Here is a 20121-nt window from a genome sequence, read left to right as displayed (position 1 = left end):
GTCAGGGGGGAGCCTCTGGATCCTCTATGCAGGCGTTGCTGTGAGGGTGCAGGGAGGCCGAGTCAGGGTGTCCATGTCGTTGGAGTCGCCTGGGAATATACTCTGCGGTGTTGGTTGTCCTGGACTCGAGCCGGGGGTGTCGGGTGCAGTGTGTGAAGACTCGCGCTTCTGGCGGGAAGTGAGTCTCTTTAAAGTTGCTTCTTTGTTGCAAGTTTGTTGCTGTTTCTGAACAGTGCCGCTGTTCTCCGGAGGTTCTTGGTCTTTTGGGTGCAGGACAGTCCTCTGAGTCCTCAGAGGTCGCTGGTCCAGCTGGATGCGTCGCTGTGCAGGTTCTTTGAGTCTGGAGACAGGCCGGTATCTGCAGGAATCTGATTTCCTGGGTTTAGGGTCGCCCCTAAATAATGAAATCTGCTAGAGACTTCTAGCTGCAGCTTCATTACCTTAGAATTCCCTGGCATCAGCTTCGAATCCGTAATTTTTCTGCTGAGCAGTACCCTGTGTGTCGGGCAGTGTCGTTGGAATCCGCGTGCGTCGACCAGCTCCGCGTGAGTTGTTGGAGCCGTCTGTGACGTAACGGCTGTCTATAAAGACGCCGTCTCGTCGCGCGTATGTCAGTTCTTTTCCTTCCGCGACGGTTAAGCGCAGTTCCGGAAAGAGCTGCCCTTCGACAGCTTGTCGAGGCTTTTTTGACTGTTTGAAGTCATGTCTTCGAGAAAGACAGGGTTCAAGCCGTGTGGTTTGTGTCATCGCACCATGTCGGTGACGGACCCGCACTGTGTTTGTCTTTGGTGCCTGGAGAAGGACCCCGACTCCACCTCGTGCTCCGACTTTTCTGGCCATGGCTCCGAAGGCCTTGAGGGAGAGATCCCGCAAGCTTCTCGCAGCCCAACATTCATCATTGGTCGGTGCGACTCAGGGGAGGTCACGGTCCCGCAGTAGGAGGAGGTCACGGCACCGCTCCCGGAGCCCCAAGTCCTCTTCCTCGCATTCGAGGTCATCTGAAGGTAAGAGGCACAAGAAGAGGTCCAAGCGGACTTCGCCTTCGCCACACACGTCGGTCGGCGAGGCGTCTGTGGAATGTCGACGTTCCGAGCGCGGTTCCACAGAGCCGTTGCCAGGGCTGACTCTGCGTCTTCCTCCTTTTCCGGGGACCGCATCAACCCCTGCTCAGATTAAAAAATTTTACGAGGCCATGCGTCTCGTTTTTTGAGGGCTGCACCCTTGGAGGGGTCTCTGGGCCCTGCAGGGTCAGCAGGGGCCCCTTTGGATTCTACATCGGCGGCTTCCACCTCGGTGCCGTTGGGTACCTCAGGATCCGATACCAGATCAGGACCAGCGCTGGTCCCTCAAAGTCGACCGGCGCCAGATCCGATGACGATGATTCCGCCACCGGCGGTAGCCCCATCCTTATTCCGGATGATCTGGAGCGATGGCGTACGACGTCGACTCCTACTTCAGCAGAGCCAATTCGGCCCAGATCATTGTCTGAGCATTATTTAGATCAGCCAGACACAGGAGAGGAATGGGGGGGGGCGGAAGGGGTCTGAGGACCCTTTAGAATGTGGCTTACAGCAGGGCTGGTATGAGGATCTAGGGGAGGCCAGTGGACTGGACACGTCTCCAGATGCTGGTATGCTCTCTCCTCCTAATGTGGCTACGGAGGAGGGTGCTTCATTTGCTGTGGTGGTGCGTAGGGCAGCTGAGGTCTTGAACCTAGATTTGCCTACGGTGCCAGTCAGGACGAATGTCCTGACAGGAGTGCTTCAACCGGGGGTGACAACATCAGAGCCGATGTTGCCCTTCAAGGAGGATCATCCTCAGTCTCACCACATAGGGATGATCTTAGTGATGATCAACAGGACACAGATCCATGGGATACATATTATGCAGATCCCATATTACCAAATGATGCTCACTTATATCCTGCCAGACCCTCCCCACCTGAGGACACTACAGCATAAAATAAAGCAGCGGCGAGAGCTGCAGCTTACCATAATGTGCAGATGCATACAGACCATATAGAGCAGGACTTTCTATTTGCAACATTGGCATCAACACATAGGCAGTAGGGATGTCTTCCTATGCTACCAGGTAGCTCAGACAAGCTTCTGATGTTTTTCAAGTTAAAACTAGGATTATCACTCTTGGAGTGGATAACAAATGTAAACCAGCACCTTCGGACCCTGTGTTTATAAGAGCTCAACTGACTCCTGACTCAATTGTAGTTGGTGCAGCCAGGAAAAGGGCTAACAGTCCTTTCACAGGAGTTGCCTCTCCTCCGGAAAAGAAAGATAAACAATTGATGCAGTGGGGAAAAAGGTGGCCTCACAAGCTCCAAATCACTGGACGATAGCCGATTCACAAGCTCTATTAGCTAGATATGACAGAGCACACTAGGACGAAATAGAGGAGCTGTTTCAATATCTCCCTCTAGAACACCAAAAAAGGGGACAGCAAATAGTTAATGATGGGCAAGCAATATCCAATAATGCTATTAGGTCTGCTATGGATGCGGCTGATATAGCAGCCAGATCAGTTAACACCAGTGTGCTTATTAGGAGACATGCTTGGTTAAGATGTTCAGGTTTCAAACCTGAAATACAACAAGCAGTTTTAAATATGCCTTTTGATAGGCAGCATTTATTTGGCCCTGAGGTAGATACAGTAATCGACAAACCTAAATAAGATTCAGAAACATCCAAGGCCATGGGGGCTTTGTATATCACACCCTCCACATCTAGAGGTTCCTCACAATGAGTGACTCTCACCATCCCCACACAGCATTCATCTCCTGTGGGGAGAAGACTGTTAAATTTCTATCCACAATGGCAAAGTATCACCACAGATCAGTGGGTTCAATCAATTATCCAACATGGTACCTGTCTAGAATTCACTTCCACTCCACCCAACATTCCACCTCGTTCTCACAAACTAACTCAGGAACATCTCCTTTTACTAAAACAAGAAGTACAATCCCTTCTACTCAAAGGCGCAATAGAAGTGGTACCTACAGATCAACAGGGAAAATTATTATTTTCTCTAAACTTACTTATCACAAAAGAGGATGGTACTTTTAGACTAGTTCTGGATCTCAGACCTCTCAGTCAGTACATCCTCTTGGAGCACTTCCACATGGTCACTCTTACAGATGTCATTCACCTACTACAAAAACAAGACTACATGACAGCATTAGATCTAAAATATTCTTACTTCCACATCCCCGTACATCCAGCACATCGCACATTTTGAATATTTGTGATAGCAGGCAAACATTACCAGTCCAAAGTCCTACCTTTTGGAGTAACGGCACCAAGGGTGTTCACCAAGATTCTTGCAGTAGTTGCAGCATACCTCAGAAGTCAACATATATATGTCTTCCCCTATCTGGACGACTGGCTCATAAAAGCCAGCACCATTCAGAGTTGTCAACAGCACACACAATACACAATCAATACCCTACACACTCTAAGGTTCATAATCAGTTACCAAAAATCTCATCTTCAACCAGCGCAAATGCAACCATGTCTAGGAGCAATTCTGAAAACTTAGTCAGCATTAGCATACCCAAACCCACAGAGAATTCAAGCCTTCCACAGTCTCATATCACAACTTCAATACAATCAAACTTACACAGTAAGGTTTATCATGAAGCTATTAGGAATTATGGCATCCTGTATAGCAATAGTACCCAATGCACGTCTAAACATGAGACCCCTACAACAGTGTCTCGCACAACAATGGTCTCAGGCACAGAGTCAACTTCACGATCTAGTGTTGTTTGACCACCAGACTAATAGCTCTCTGCAATGGTGGAATCACACCAACTTAGCAAAAATTGGGCCATTTCAGGACCCTGTGCCATAGACCATAATCACTACAGATACATCAATAACTGGTTGGGGAGCCCATCTCAACAATCATCATACAGGGAGAATGGGACTCAGTACAGCAGACTTATCACATAAACCACTTGAAATTGCTAGCAGTCTTTCTAGCACTCAAAGCATTCCAGCCACAGATCACATGCAAGACAGCGTTGATAAGGACAGACAACATGACAACAATGTATTATCTTCAGAAACGAGGGGGGACACTCATCCCAATTGCCCCTTCTAGCACAGACAATTTGGAAATGGGCAATTCACAATTACATTCTTCTATTTGCAGAGTATGTCCCAGGAATACACAACCAATTGGCGGACCTCTTAAGCAGGATGCAGCAACAAATACACATGTGGTGAACACCAGACATAGACATTTTCGCAACAAACGAAAACGCAAACTGACCAAACTTCACAACCACGTACCCACACCCTCAATCCAAAGGCAATGCTCTATAGATCAGTTGGTCAGGGATATTTGCTTACGCTTTTCCCCCCACTAATTCCATTTCTAGTCAACAAGACCCATCACACCCACTTGAGTATGATACTCATCACTCCCACGTGGGCACATCAACACTGGTACACAACACTGTTGGATCTGTCTGTAGTACCACATCACAAACTTTCAAACAGACCAGACCTATTAACTCAAAACATAGTTCAGATCGGACATCCCAATCCCAGTGTGCTCAAACTTGCGATTTGGCTCCTGAAGTAATAGAATTTGGATATCTACAGCTTCCACCAGAATGTATGGACATAATAAAAGAAGCACGTAAACCTATAAGTAGACACTGCTACTCAGCTAAATGGAAACGCTTTGTATATTACTGTCAACCCAAAAACATTAATCTACTTACAGCATCAGTACAGGATATTGTCTGTTATTTGCTTCATTTACAAAAAACAAATCTTACATATTCATCTATTAAGATTAATTTAACAGCAATATCAGCATACCTTCAAAACAGACAGTGTACCTCTCTGTTTACAATTCCTGTCATAAAATCTTTTATGGAAGGTCTTAAGAGTTATTCCACCCAGGGTTCCACCAGCTCCTGCCTGGAACCTTATAATTGTGCTTACAAGGCTTATGTGTCCACCATTTGAACCCATGCATTCTTGCTCTCCTCAGTCTCTCTTATGGAAAGTTGCTATCCTAGTAGCAATTACTTCTTTAAGGAGAGTAAGTGAAATTCAAGCATTCACTTTAGAAGAACCATTCTTTCAAGTTCACAAACACAAAATAGTACTTAGGACAAATCCAAAATATTTACCCAAAGTGGTTTCACCTTTTCACATCAGTCAGTCAGTGGAATTGCCAGTCTTCTTTCCTCAGCCAGATTCAGTTGCTGAAAGAGCTCTCCACACTCTTGATCTCAAAAGAGCTTTCATTTATTATATAGACAGAACAAAAGACTTTAGAAAATCTAAACAACTTTTTGTAGCTTTTCAAAACCCTCATAAAGGTAATCCTATTTCAAAACAAGGATTTGCCAGATTAATAGTAAAGTGTATCTAACTTGTTATATTAAAGCAAAAGGCAACTATTAGTAACTCCTAAAGCCCATTCTACTAGAAGGTAAGGAGCTTCAATGGCATTTTAGGGAATATACCAATGGCAGACATATGTAAAGAAGCCACATGGTCCACACCACACACATTTACTAAACACTACTGTGTGGATGTACTATTACGACCACAAGCAAATGTTGGTCAAGCAGTGCTTAAAACACTATTTCAAACTACTCCAACTCCCACGGGCTAGTCACCGCTTATTTAGGAGAGGACTGCTTTTCAGTCTGTGCACAGCATGTGTATCCACAGCTGCACATGCCATCAAACAGAAAATTTCACTTACCCAGTGTACATCTGTACAAGGCATGTAATGCTGCAGATTCACATGCACCCTCCCTCCTCCCCAGGAGCCTGTAGCCATTGTAATGTTTTATTATGTAACTATGTATATACATTGCATGGACATCTTCTTTACTCACTATATATATATATATATATATATATATATATATATATATATATATATATATATATATATATATATATATTTGTACATATACAGTTCTTCACTTCTTACTTCACCCTTCTGCGGGAAAACAATCTAACAAAGGACTCAGTGCCCATGCGCACTGTCAGCGACAGGAGGAGTCGCTCGACCTCATGACTCGAAAAAAGCTTCTTCGAAGAAAAACAAACTTGTAACACTCCAAGCCCAACACTAGATGGCGGAATATGCACAGCATATGAATCTGCAGCACTACATGCCACGAACAGATGTACACTAGGTAAGTGACATTTTCCATATATATATATATATATCTTCAAAACCATTCCACAAGGCTTGTAAGGCCTGGCGACGCGTTTCGACCATTACGGTCTTTGTCAACAGCCAAAGTCATTATGAAAATCTCTCCTCCCCTTAACCTTTTAAACCTAGTGCATCAACATAAAAGAAATACTAGGAAAATTTTGTGGGATCCAATCAAATTTCATAACACACACCGGGAACAAGTATCCCAATTGGGCAACCGTTCACAACCTTGGAAGAATACCGTTTTTTGCAGTTAAATCAGAGAGCACAAAGGAAACCGCCCAAGAGCAAAGGAGACGGCGCAGCAGGTCCAGAACGAAAAAGATTAGGAGGGGCGGAATGGCAACAAGAAAGCAAGAAATTTGGAGGCAGGAATCTTCGACAGAACAAGAGAAAGAAGTAATAGATGAGAATAAATTAACTGTAATCCGTATATTATCCCATATTTTATCTCAGAATGAGCGAACAGTTCTAGAATTAGGACTCTCTTTCTGCCCCACAGCAAATTTTGATTACACTAAGACTCGCATTGATGTATTCCAATTTGTTAGAAAACTAAAGCTAATTAAAAAATTTGCCCAACAACAACATAGATTTCCTTCGTAGGAAGGAAAAATAATTGGTGGGAGTTGTCGACCATACATTGGAGTTAACTTTAGGAGACATTGATGGCCTAGCTACATTGAGAGAATTAGAAATTGGAGAAAAATTGTAGGAGACCGATAAACAACTCTTACATGAATTGGGCTTGGTGACTGGGGATATGAGTGAGAGCAATTTTAGACCCAAGTCGAGGTGCAATCAACCACTCCACATGACAAAATTGATGCCTTTCATGATGCTGTTAATTTTGAGTTATTGTTACTGTGCGAGAACACCCGGAATTCATTTGCAAATAATTTTACACCAGGCCAACGGGCAGCCTTATTTTCTTTGAAACAGGCAACGTCATTTGTAGTCAAACCCTCTGATAAGGGTGGCAATGTGGTTCTATGGGATGTACAAAAATACCATAAAGAAGCACAGAAACAACTGTTATATTAAAAAAATGTATGAGAGATCTACTATAGTAGCATATCGGTCATCTATAACATCATTTCATGACTTACTTAGAGAAAGTTGGGATTGTGGTCTCCTTTCTGATGATGAGTTTAAATTTCTCATGATACAAAAACCATTAACACCTTTCTTTTATTTGCTGCCTAAGATTCACAAAGATCCGCTCAATCCTCCCAGAAGACCCATTGTATCTGCGAGAGGCAGCCTTCTGGAAAATGCATCAATATATCTAGATCATTTCCTTGGTTCATATGTATCCGGGTTGGCCTTGTGTTGTAGAGACACATCAGATTTTTTTAGCAAAATACAACATATTGATGGAAATCAAATTGTTATGGTGACAATTGATGTAGTAGCACTTTGTACTTGCATCCCACATGATTTAGGTATTCGCGCCTGTAAGCACTTTTTCAGGGATAAACCCATCAGGCTTTAAGCATTCTGAATTACTTTTAAGGCTATTACAGTTTTGTCTTGAAAACGTTTTTTTCCTATTTGAAGATGATTGGTTCAGACAGTTGTCTGGGACTTCGATGGGAAGCTGCTTTGCCCCTAGTTATGCCTGCCTTTATATGGGATGGTGGGAGACACAACCTGTCTTGATGAGAACGAAAAATGGTCTGAGCATATCATTTTTTGGACCAGATACATAGATGATATTTTTTTAATTTGGGATGGTCCCGAACCATTATTGTATGACTTTCTGAATTGGTTACCCTTAAACAGTTGAATTTGAAATTTACACACAAGATATATAAACAAAGTATTGATTTCCTTGATGTAGAAGTTCGGGTGGAGGATGGTACTCTTCAGACAAATTTGTATAGAAAAAGCACAGCTGGTAACAATATTTTACATGCGTCGAGCCACAACCCACCAAACTTAAAATGGAGCATACCTTATGGTGAACTTCTTAGAGCTAAAAGGAACTGTAGTACAGCTCAGAGTTTCTTGAATGAACAAGGGAAGATGATTCACAGATTCAGATCACGGGGCTATCCTAAAAGAGTTTTATCCAAGGCATGCCAGCAAGTAGCAATGGCTCAGTGAGATGGTCTCCTACATCCGAGAGACAGGGGAGAGAACACCAACACTCTACATTTCCTAACAACATTTAATGCAGAATCCCTTGCAATAAGGAAAATTCTAATTAATTATTGGCATCTAATCAGAGCAGACAAGGTGGTTGGCCAGTTAGTAAGCCCTCAGCCCAGCGTGACATACAGAAGAAGTGGTTTCTTGCGGGACATGTTAGTACACAGCTATTGCAAGCGAAACAAGGAGACTTTCCTGGACAAACAATAAGGTTTCTATAGATGTACAAAATGGAAGGCCTGTAAATATAGCAAAAATCGCAAGGATTATGTTTTACCATCTGGAAAAACAGAGAATCACGAAATTCCTTACTTGCAATTCAGATTTTTGCGATTTGTTATTCTGTGCCCATGTGGGTTACAATATATAGGAAATACCATTTTTCACTTTAAAGAAACGGATTCTAGAATATTGGCGGGCTATTAAGAATAATGATCCCACTTATCAGGTAGCCCGCCACTGCAATGCAAATCATGCAGGTTTGAGCGGTAGGATGTCAGTTTTTGGAATAGACAGGGTACTTCCTACACCACGAGGTGGGGACAGTGAAAAAAGACTCAGGAAACTAGAATCCGAATACATCATGTGCCTTAATAGTCATCACCCTTGGGGTCTCAATAAGGATGAGGAACTTTTTGTTCACATTGGCTGACATCCATCAAAAATTAGCATGAAATATATGATAATTAGATGTAGTAAATAATTGGGGATAAGTGCTATGTACTTCTCTTGGCCCTTCGATCAGAATTAAAGGAGCATGATACATAATTTTATGTTTAGTACTGCAATGGATGAATAATTGCTTGATGATATTAATTTTGACAAGGATTATTAACGGCCCGTGTGTTTGCACACAATGCAAATATAATATTGTAGGCATATTGGTAAATTATCATATGTGGAAGTAATATTGGTAGCTATGTGTGTTTTGAAATTTGATTGGATCCCATGAAATTTTCATAGTATTTATTTTAAGTTGATGCACTAGGTTATAACAGTTAAGGGGAGGAGAGATTTTCATAATGACTTTGGCTGTTGACAAAGACCGTAATGGTCGAAATGCGTCGCCAGGCTTGTGCTATTTATTACCATTGTTGAGAGTGAGGGCGACATGACTCATGAGACAGCGCTTCAAGTGGATCATAGTGGCCCTGCCCTCCATCAGCAAAGGTAATAAATAGAATATTACGCTGCACATCTGCATGTATGGTTTCACAACCTGTTTTTTTTAATAAAATGTTATTGAACCAAAAACCAGTATCCTAGAGGTTGCATTTGTGCAATAATGTATACTCACATATGCATCATGACTATTAGGAGAGTCGTTTCTCTGTGTTAAGTCATAGTACCATTTAAAAAGTGAGGATGTTCTCAATTCAGTTTTACTATATTCTGGTAATAACAAGGAATTTGACATTTTCATTGAAATAAATATTTGGATGTGTTTATTAATATAGTTTCTCCAATGTGTTATTGGGCAACTTTCTTTTCACTCCAGCAACATTCTTCAGTCTTTAATAGTCGCTACCCCAGGCCATATATACAATTAGTCAGTTACTTGCAAAGCACAGCAAAACACCAGTGAGGTTCTCCAGGCTCTAGAGTTGCTGGCTGCTCCTTGGTGATTAGTTCATTCAGACAACCAGGTCTCTTCTGGGTCGGGGGCCAGTGTAGCTTTTTAAGGTGAGGTGTGATGTGGGTCTGCCTGGGGAAGCCGAGGATGAGGCTTGCCGCAGAGTTTTGTATTGTTTGTAGTCCCTTCGGGAGGTGTGTGGTGATTCCTTCGTAGTCTAACCTGATGGGGATGAGGGCCTGTGTTGTGGTCTTTCTGATGTCGACTGGGAGCCACCTGAAGGTCTTGCCGAGTATGCTTAGTGTGTGGAAGCAAAGCACATTAGACAGATGAGACTGTTAATTCATAGATAACCTGCTGCCTAAGATAATGCTGAGGTTTTGAACGTGGTCTGTCGTGACTAGTTGTGCTTATGTTGCACCTCCAAATGAAAATATATTTTTTATTTGCTCTTATCTTTGGCACGTTTGACAAATTTTCCCTAATATGGGGATTTAAATAGCTCAGGAAAAAAATAAACATACATATTCTAAACTGAACTGCTTGTGTTCCTGTAACAGGCAATTAAGTTCATCATCTGAAGCCAGCAAGTCTTTGCACCAAAATAGTACTACAGATTTGCAGAAGCCAGAAAAAGAGAAGGATGCTTGGAAACTGACTGAAGCTGACAAAGCCCAGACAGGAAAGGTATGAAATTCACTTCTTGTTTTTTTTCTACAATATGTAACACAATATACCCGGAATCCATTCTACTTTTCAGGTAATCTCACTTTTTTCTTAATCACCTTCAAGATGTTTAGTCTATTGGTAGATTGGAATGGGATGTGGAAATCAGTGAGCAAGTATACATTTGAGGCTGTGCTTATTCCCTTGGTGCTAAATGTGATGTATATGGGGCATAATCTCGATTTGGTCTTGTTAGCTCTACCCCCTACCCCCCAAGTGTCATGATGCTTTTGTGTCACTACAAGATCTTTAGGTTTTGTGATAACCTTTCAATTTTGTAATAACAAGTGGAGTGTCTGCTTTTGCATGTAGTTTTGTCTCCTTGTAATCTGTTTTACGTGAGGCCCCATTAATTACACAAGTATCAACATTTAGTCACTTAATAAAAGTGCAGTAGTTTGATCATACAATTCTTTTAAAGAAGCTGGTGGAGGGGTATTATTGTGGCTGTAATTTTAGGGCTTATCAGAAGAAGCATATCTCCCAGTCTTTTAAATGGGCATTCATTTGTAATGCAGAATACCACTGTTCCTCGGCACTGGTGCAATACCTTTATTGGTAATGGTAGAGTAGCAGCACTTCTCAGTGGAAATATTTACTCTGGGATATTGATTACTTGTGCTTTGATATTTGTATTTCAAGCACTGATGTCCCCGAGTTAAGTACCTGAAGGGTTTTATCGAATTTTATGAATTACTGCTGTTGGCCGGATGTTCGTTTTACTATGTCAGTTCATGCAGATATACCTGAACAAGTGTCTGACCTTGGCATTTGTAATTATTTGTCTATTGGGACTATTTGTCTATTGGGACCAGTTTAAGTGCCAGATTGGGACATAAAATTGACCCTGGCATAAAAAAAAAGTGGCCTCCATTAGTGAATTAGAAAGCTAAAAAAGTGGTCCATGCTTGCAATTTTCAGCTTGTAAAGACATGCTGTGTAAGTGTTTTCCAAGGGTTGGGAGACTGCATGGATTCCAGCTTGCTGCAGGCAATATTTGTTTTGAAATCTGGGAAATCAATAGTTATAACAAGCCCAGCAGACCATAAAAAGCCCTCAAACATCCAAGAAAACGGGCTAAACAGTGACTTGTCAGTCCAGCCCATCGGGAACTGCCTGATTGCCCGGGTGGGCCACTCCGACCCTGAGCAGTTTCTTTTCTGTGTTTTCAGTTTAAAAGCAACAGAGGCAGGTATTGAAATATTTTCTGAACTATAAGTAAACCAGCCTGAGGTGTAGTAGAAAATCATTACATGGTTTGGAGTGCATCGATTGAAAAGGCAACTATTCCACTTTGGAAATCATGATGGTGGCTCTTTTTTTTTAAAAAGAAATGCTTCCCGTTTGGGGAAGTGAGTACTGGGATGGTGGTCTGCTGCCCTAAGCAAGAATCCATCACTGCATTTGAAGCCAGTCCCAGGGGGGTTGCGTACTGTGACCTGCCTTATTAATATTTATTATGCATGCCACTTTACAAAAATGGGCAAGTTGCCAGGTAACCTTTTTGTATATTTGTTACGTGCACATTGCACAACAATTCTCAAACAAATGCGTATGCAAATACACTTAACCTGGTTTGCAAAGTATGTTAATACATCAGCCCTTAAGCCACTTGTGTGGTTGTAGCCTTATAGGAAAATGTCTGAAATGTTAGATGCGGCCATGGGATGTGAAATATCTTCAAAGGTTCTGTCATTGCAGATGGTTCCCTCTCAGCAAATGCACTGGCATCAGCTAGCACAGCTGTAGTTGTGGGTAAGGGAAGCACAAGAGAGGAAATCTCTAACCATTTCTTTCTAAAGACCCAAAACCCCATCCACCCTGATACTGTTCCCTATGTGGTGTGCCCTACAGCCCACACATATTCTGCTTTTTCAGAGGCTGTGGAGACATAACGAGGCCCCTTTCGAAAATAACAAAAGAATCTCAAAATGTGACCTTTGAAAGTTTAGAACTTGTGCCAATGTTTCTTCCTGGGGCACGGCTGCAATTAGTGGGCTATATATACCAGACCCCTATAAATTCTATGTAGTAATAGTGTAGTTGAGCTGGTTGCATTATTGTAATCACCTTCCTAGTTCTACTGCAAGGAACCTGGGGCTCCCCGAGAGTGCAGGATCACAAGTTGTTTGGGTAGTGTAGTATTCCAGTCAATTTGCCGTAATTGCTGATTATTTTAATTATTTTGGTAACCAAATGCGAGAAGGCGTGTTTTTAGATTTTTTCTGAGGATCCCTGCACAGGGATTAGTCTAGTAATAACACACATTATTAAATATTACAGGCAACAGTGATATTTGTTTGCCCATCAATAGCTGTTCCTTATGATGCTCATTGACCAAGCACTGATATTATGTGTGGCATTTTGATTGAATAGACATGTGTTGAACATTGCCAGTGCCCCTGAAGATCAGTAAATATCTTTAGTTGTGCTGGTCTGGGCGTTATCTTTTCCAGGGATGGTATAGACATGCATTACACAACTGCTTCTTCTTCTAACATCCACTTTTTATAAATGAGGACACATTGAAGATAATCAGTCGTTTAGGAATCTTTGTTATGATGGATACTTCTAACCATAGACTTCTTACCTTATGAGTATTCAGCATATGTCAGACTGGAGCCAGAAACATTAAAAGCTGAACTCCTGCATGCCGACAGGTGGCATTGTTTGGCTCTTTGTCTATATTGAGTCCACTCAGGAAGTGACAAGTGGAGCCTCATGAAAGCACCACCCATGTGTGCTAATGTCAATTACTTTAGTTCCGCGCCCTGAGACACTGATGCAGAGTTTATGCTTGGTCTTTTTCTCACAATTAAACAATGCACAGTGGAAAATGTCATCCCTCCTTAAACACAGGTTTTAATTGTGCAGGAACTGTCTCCCGCATATTTCTCTGATGGACTATCACAAAGTCTGCTTATTGTGCAGACCTCTGCCAGATGAACACGAAGGCCACACAGGATCATAGGCCAAACTTTACATTGCCAAATACAATAAGACTCAATGCCACAGCCATTTGAAGTAAAAAAAGAAGGTCCTATTTCCAGTTTCATTCCTGTGGCAGATGTCACTGTTGAAGTCTTTGGGGAAATCCAAGAACAAAACCCTCAAAATGTAGAAGTAGTTATCAACCCCTACCTCCCCCAGACTCCATAGAGGGTGCAAGGGTGTCAGCATGCTACCCGGTCTCCCTCCTGATCTCCATTGGAGTGGATTCTGAGCTTGAAACCGGTGCACCATAGATTTACATGTCTGTTGGCAGTGTTGCAGCAAGAAGGGCCTTTAGAGTGGCCAAACTGCTCAAATTTGGCACTTTACCAGCTCCTTCCGGTGTTTCTTCAGGCCCCAAGTATTGCCAGGGGCCTCCAGTCTGCCTCCACTCTGCCTGTAGGTCTACCCTCAGTGCCGTTGGTGTCCCTAAGCCCCCACTGGGCTCAGCACTGGCTCATTGCACAGTTCTGACACAATCCCCTGTGCCGGTTCCTTTCACATCAGCACTGACACCACAAGGGGGGTATACAGCCCAAACTGCTAACTGTCTCCCAGCAACATCCACTTTAATTGAAATCATGCCCTTATCTGATTGGCAACCATCCACTAGGAAACCCTCCAGATTCCGTTATCTTGCCATATGGTGGGCCCCAAACATTTTAGAGAATTTTTTTTTTTGGTACTGACTTTTTAAAAAAAAAAACTAGAACGCAAGGGATGACCATTATTTAGTATAATGAGGAAAACCGACATGAAGGACATCAGTATGCCAGTGGGTTGGATGCTTCCCCAGATACTGACCTTGTATTCTGCCACAGAAGAAAGAACCTCTTTCCCTGTTCTTAGGCACAGGGAGGCAGAATTTCAAGATATGCAGCTCCCCACCATGAAAGTGATGACTAATGTATTGACAGCGGTACTTTAACCTGGTCAGGCTCCCACAGAGGCACTGATATCATTGAATGAGGTCCTTACAGATATTCCCTTTTTGGCACTTGGTCAAAACCATCCTCGGGTCTTTGTTTACTGGCAGGTTGCTCGCTGCCATCGTCTGCATCTAGTGACTCTACCATTCTCACTTAACAGCTGACATCAGAAAAGTTGGTGGTGCAGGCGTCTCCCCCTCTGTGAATGCCAACTGGTATCTTAGTCACTAGTCCCATGCCTTTTAGGATACCATGCCACAAGTTTTACTGGCTGTTCCAGGCGATCTTCAGAAACCCCTTACCCACGCTTTGCAAGACTGTCAAAATGTGGCAATATTTGTCATTCATTCTGGACTGGGCACATCTGACTGCTTGAGATGAGCAATGGGTGCTAGTGTGGCCCTTCGGCTTCATAGCAGACAGAAATCTACAGGCTTCTCTGGGGATGTCAAGGAATCCTTAATGAACATGCAGTTTGATGGCGTGCACCTTTTTGGCAAGAAGGCAAGCTCTGCTGTGGAGCGGATTTTTGAATGGTGGATCAAGGAGACCAGAGCCACAGCACATTCCTTGGGCTTTAAGTCTCCTACAAGACCATTTCACCAGCATTTTCACCCTCTTTTGTTACAGTAGAGATGTTCCATTTTCTGAACGTCAGGCTACAGGCACTGCCACAGCGGGCCAAGAGCATTTTCAGTTTGCAGTGCACCAATTTGGTATCACCAATGCTTCAAGTATTAAGTTATGACTGTTGTCGCAATAACTGGCTGCTGAGGGTGAGCTCGTCTGAGCCAGGCACTTTCCTGCCACTGCCTCTCCTGCCCAGAGTTCTGAAGATCTGCAGTGACCAGGCCCAAGTCATCCTAGTGGCACCGGATTGGGCAACAAGAGTATGGTACTCAGTCCTCCTGAACATGAGCATTTGTCCTCCGATCAATCCTTTGCTTTGGGAGGATATTGTCGCACAGCAGGTTACTGCACCCAAGAGTGCAGAATTTGCATCTCCGTGATTAGAGATTGGTGGCACTTGACCCCCTTAGTCTTCGCCTGACGTTGCTGATGCCATATTGGCACTGTGGCATCACACCCTGCAACAGAAAAACAATTTACACCAGTTGTTGGGACAAATCTGTCTATTGGTACGGCACCCTACAGATTGATGCATTACAAGCAAAGTTGTCTGAAGTTTTTTTTGTTTTCTCCCTAGCCCTACAAGGACTTGCTTTGGGCACTGGTAAGGGCTACTTACCAGCCTTTTTTTTTATTTTTTTCCGACATTTTTGCAGTTGCCGGATCAACCTTCTTTATTTAAATAACCTGTTGTGACAAGATTTCTGAAATGGTTGCAGCATTAGTTTCTACAAAAACCCATTCTGATGCCTCAGTGGAACTTGAACTAAACCATCACTTTATGAGCACCCCTTTTGAGCCGCTGCACAGTTTTTCTTCTGAAGCTGGAGAAAGTCATTCTCATTGGCATAAACTTGGCTATATGTGTGAGCCAACTGCAGCTCTTTCTGTCAACCCACTTCATACCACTTTCTTCCCAGATAAGTTTCCAAGGACCTGAGCTTCTTGTCTCTTGAAAGTGGCTAATTTTTGTGTTGGCAGTCCATTGCCCTTCCAGCAATGTTTGCTTCACCTCATCCCTCTAGAGAGGAAGATATACTCCATCGTTTGGACCCTAAAAAGGTAATAAGCTTCTAAATTGATCTTTCTGAGGAACATCGAATTAGAGGATCAGCTAGGGTTTCCAAGCACAGAAGATTAGGGCTGTGCAAAAACAGATAATCTCCTGATGGATTGTTCACTGTATAACGATCTGCTGCACACTGGCGAAAAAACAAGAACTCTTGCAGGCTCATTCCATTATGGCCAATGTTTGTACCACTCGATAAGCACATAGCTGCTTTTCCTGTACATTTGTCAGACTACACATGAGTATCAGTCCTTACGTAACCATCTTTCTGGAAAACTCTAACTGCAGATTGCTCACTGACCCTCCCACCTCATTGTTCTGTTAACTGAACTCTTTTTCAATTTACAAAAGGTCCCTAATTAGAGATCTCGACACTTGTCGTACAAATCTGTAGATGGGCTTTGCGGCTGGGGGCACAGATAGACTAGAAAGCAACAGACTTCAGCTTGCATGGGTGGTGCATATAAGCAGCTCACTTTTTCACTTACAGAGAGGAACAACATTGACATGAAACTGCATGACACCACATTTAGTTTTATAGTTTCCAGTGAAGTGTGGGCAGTGTCTAGGAAGCCAGGGTTCTCTAGAAGTAGCTGTGTATGAGTAACCAAGACTTATCTGGGACACATGCAGAACTTATGCAATACCACTATAGCCACACAACACTTACATACATGAAAGAACAACACAGTGTAACACAAATAAAGGTACTTTATTAGGGTAATACAAATACTAGAATACTAAACAGTCAGTCTCCTAACTTGGAGGTAAGTGAACACACTATTATATACACAATAGCAATCACTTGGAGTCCCAGTGCCAGAAGATGAAGTTAACGATGCACAAGTGTCATGCTGGAATCATGTACATCGACTCTGAGGTCTCACCTAAGAGGGAGACCCTAAATAGCCCTCGAATTCAAGATGGCAGAATCGAGCGGCCACGTGGAGGAGCTCTGTGCACCACCCCTAGGATGGTGATGGGCAGGGGAAGTGTTCACTCCCATTTCCTTTGCCCAGTTTCTTCCCAGAGCAGGGAACGGTGGTCCCTGAACTTGTGCAAACCGGTTTAAGCAAGGAGGATACCAGTGTGCCCGCCAAAGCATACTGGTGGCTTGGGGAGGCTACACCTTCCAAACCATGTAACACCTATTTCCAAGGGAGAGTGTTTTACCTCCCTCTCCCATGGGAAATCCTTTGTTCTGCCTTCCTCTGCCTGAGCTGGTCAAGAAGCAGAAGGGCAGAAACCTGTCTGTGGGGTGGCAGCACCAGAAGGCTGCCGAAAACCCCCCAGAAGACTAGTAGGAGCAATGCTAGGGGTCCTCCAAGGAGCCCCCAGAGTGCATGGAATCAAACAACCAATATTGGGGTATGATTCTGACATGTTTGATACCAAACAAGCCCAAGCTCAGAGTTACCATTGTGTAGCTGGATACAGGTAGTGACCTGTGTCCGGTACATGGGTAAAAATGGCTTCCCTGCACTTAGGAAGTCCAGTGTAATGGAGCTAGAGTTCACTGGGCACCTCGCTCATAGACTGGCACCCTAACATACAGGTACCTGTACCATGCCTTCTAGGCTAGTAGGGCCTACCCTAGGGGTGACTTGCAGTGACATGTAGTGAAAGGGTGCCTGCACCTTTTCACACAGGCTCCAATGGCAGGCTTGCAGACACTTATTGCATGGGTTCCCAGGGGTGGCATAATATGTGCTGCAGCCCCTGGGGAACTCTTGGTGCTCCCGTGCCCTGGGTACCTAGGTACCATATACTAGGAACGTATATGGGGGCACCAGTATGCCAATTGTGGGATGTGAAAGGTCCTACTCAACCAAATTTAGAGGGAGAGAGCACCATCACTGGGGTCCTTATTAGCAGGATTCCAGTCAAAACAGTCAAACCACACTGATAGCAGGCAAAAAGTGGGGGTAACCATCCCAAAAAGAGGGTTCTTTCCTACCGACACCTTGAGAATATCCACCAAAAACAAATAGTTACAGAAGGGAAGTCTAAGTCTCGTTTTAATTACAAGCTTCAGTTTACCCTAACTGTATGCCATGCATAAGCACAAAGTAAAACTACTTCCATCAATCACTATAAAAAAAAGAGTGAAAATTCTAGTCTATTTTGTGTGTATGCATAATCGTCCACTTTTCCAAGCATGTTATTTGTCAACCACCAGAATCAATGTGTTCAGTTTCTAAGCCTTGCACTTGTGGTGTTGCAGTGACCCACCATTCCCATTGTGTACTTAATTTAACTTTTTACTCATAGTGCTTCATACGAAGAACACATACAAATATTATCGAATAGAAAGTTTTGCCACCAACAGAATGAGAAGAACTTTGGCCACAATTTGCCAATAGATAACTATTTCAGGGAGGTAACCATGTGCAGTATATTGTTGCTCTAATCTGTATACTTTCATAAGGTGAAATTTTAGTATGAAGGGAAGATGAAAATGCATGCCACAATGGTTTTTAAAGATTCACAGGAAAAATCAGTTTTTATCAGCCACCTTTATACCTTTTTCTAAATGAGATCTTATAACACGTATTCCATCCTCCATAGGTACCATTTGTATAAGTTGATACATCCTCAAAACATTTTAAATTTTTCAGTTTTTCTAGGTCTAAGAGGGAAATTCTGCTTCATAGATTAACATTTTTGAAGACTCAAGTAGAAAAACTCTTTTAGGCACTTCCCTTGCTCCTCACCCTTCCAAAACCCCCACCCACGCAACAACTGATCCAAAACAACCAACGCTTTGACTTTCAAGGGTATATTGAAAATCTGTTCAGTAGGGGAAGGGAGTGGGAGTTTCAAGAAGGATAACAAATCTGAATCGGTTGTCACTCCATGACTCGATTTTCTTATGAATACTTATCACTCTTCGTTTGTAGTCCCTTGAAATTTCCCCAGGCTTCAACATGGGTACAGAAAACGTCAGACCTAGAAGTGAATACTAGCTTATCACTACAGTCACAGACACACTCAGGTGTTAATGCATGTGCCATGGGCATATTATAATTGCCAGTTCCTCCAATGCTCACCACTTTCTTGCTAAGAAAAAGAGATGTTATGTTATCACCAAGTATGACTTCAAGCCCTATAAAAAATGGAGCAGTTGGAATTCAGTGAAGACCTAATTTATCTGGGCTTGACTCTGAGGCCTGTTTTCTTCTTGTTTTCTTTGGCTCCAAATGCCTGCTAGGCCTGTAGAAGTTGTGCCTTTCCTGGCTACATAATCTTGTTTGAATTTGTAGAGTTGGGAGGAAACAATGGACTTTTGCTGCTTCTTGCATTCTTTGGGAAACATAGATCTTCCCAATGTTTTTATTGGGGTCACACCAAGTAGATCAGCTTAGCCCCAAAAGGAAATATGTCCTTTTGTGAGAAAAGAGATGGGTGGGTCTCTCTCCTTTCTATTGAGTAATTCAATATTCGATAGGTAGTATTAGGAGACAGACAATCTTGTCAAGAATCTCTCATCTGCCAGTGATGATAAATGGAGCCCAGAATCACGCAGACAAAAAATAATATTCTATTTATTTTGCAGTGTGTCTACGATCATGTGGACCACAGTAATCAAAATTACAACTTAGAAGATAATGTGTAGATCAGGGCAAATGTAAGATTAGCTCCAGTGATTTTTAAATACACATCCCTAATTTTTTAGTCTATTCCATATCCAAAATGGCTGTATGTTGTCAGCTATCTAATTTACTTGGCTGTAATAATTCCTTCCCCAAGAAACCCACAGACACTCAGTCTCCAAGTCAAGTAAAATTCCACGCGTATCCGAGTCCATCCTTGTTCAGCCCATGTCATGAATCCAG

At 42.8% G+C, this 20121-nt stretch overlaps 1 protein-coding gene across 3 annotated transcripts in view; it reads left to right on the top strand.

Annotated features, from left to right (window-relative positions):
* The window catches only part of ABCC1 (ATP binding cassette subfamily C member 1 (ABCC1 blood group)), an 872430-nt gene that overhangs the window by 588490 nt on the left and 263819 nt on the right, over positions 1–20121 (top strand). For all 3 annotated transcript variants that reach the window (XM_069210194.1, XM_069210193.1, XM_069210195.1), the window contains one exon: positions 10501–10627. In XM_069210194.1, the coding sequence (XP_069066295.1) occupies positions 10501–10627 (127 nt within the window). The remainder of the gene's footprint in view (positions 1–10500; positions 10628–20121) is intronic.

Source organism: Pleurodeles waltl, chromosome 10 (genome assembly GCF_031143425.1).
Source record: "Pleurodeles waltl isolate 20211129_DDA chromosome 10, aPleWal1.hap1.20221129, whole genome shotgun sequence".
Taxonomy (NCBI): Eukaryota; Metazoa; Chordata; class Amphibia; order Caudata; family Salamandridae; genus Pleurodeles; species Pleurodeles waltl.
This window is presented reverse-complemented; position numbering and strand designations above follow the sequence as displayed.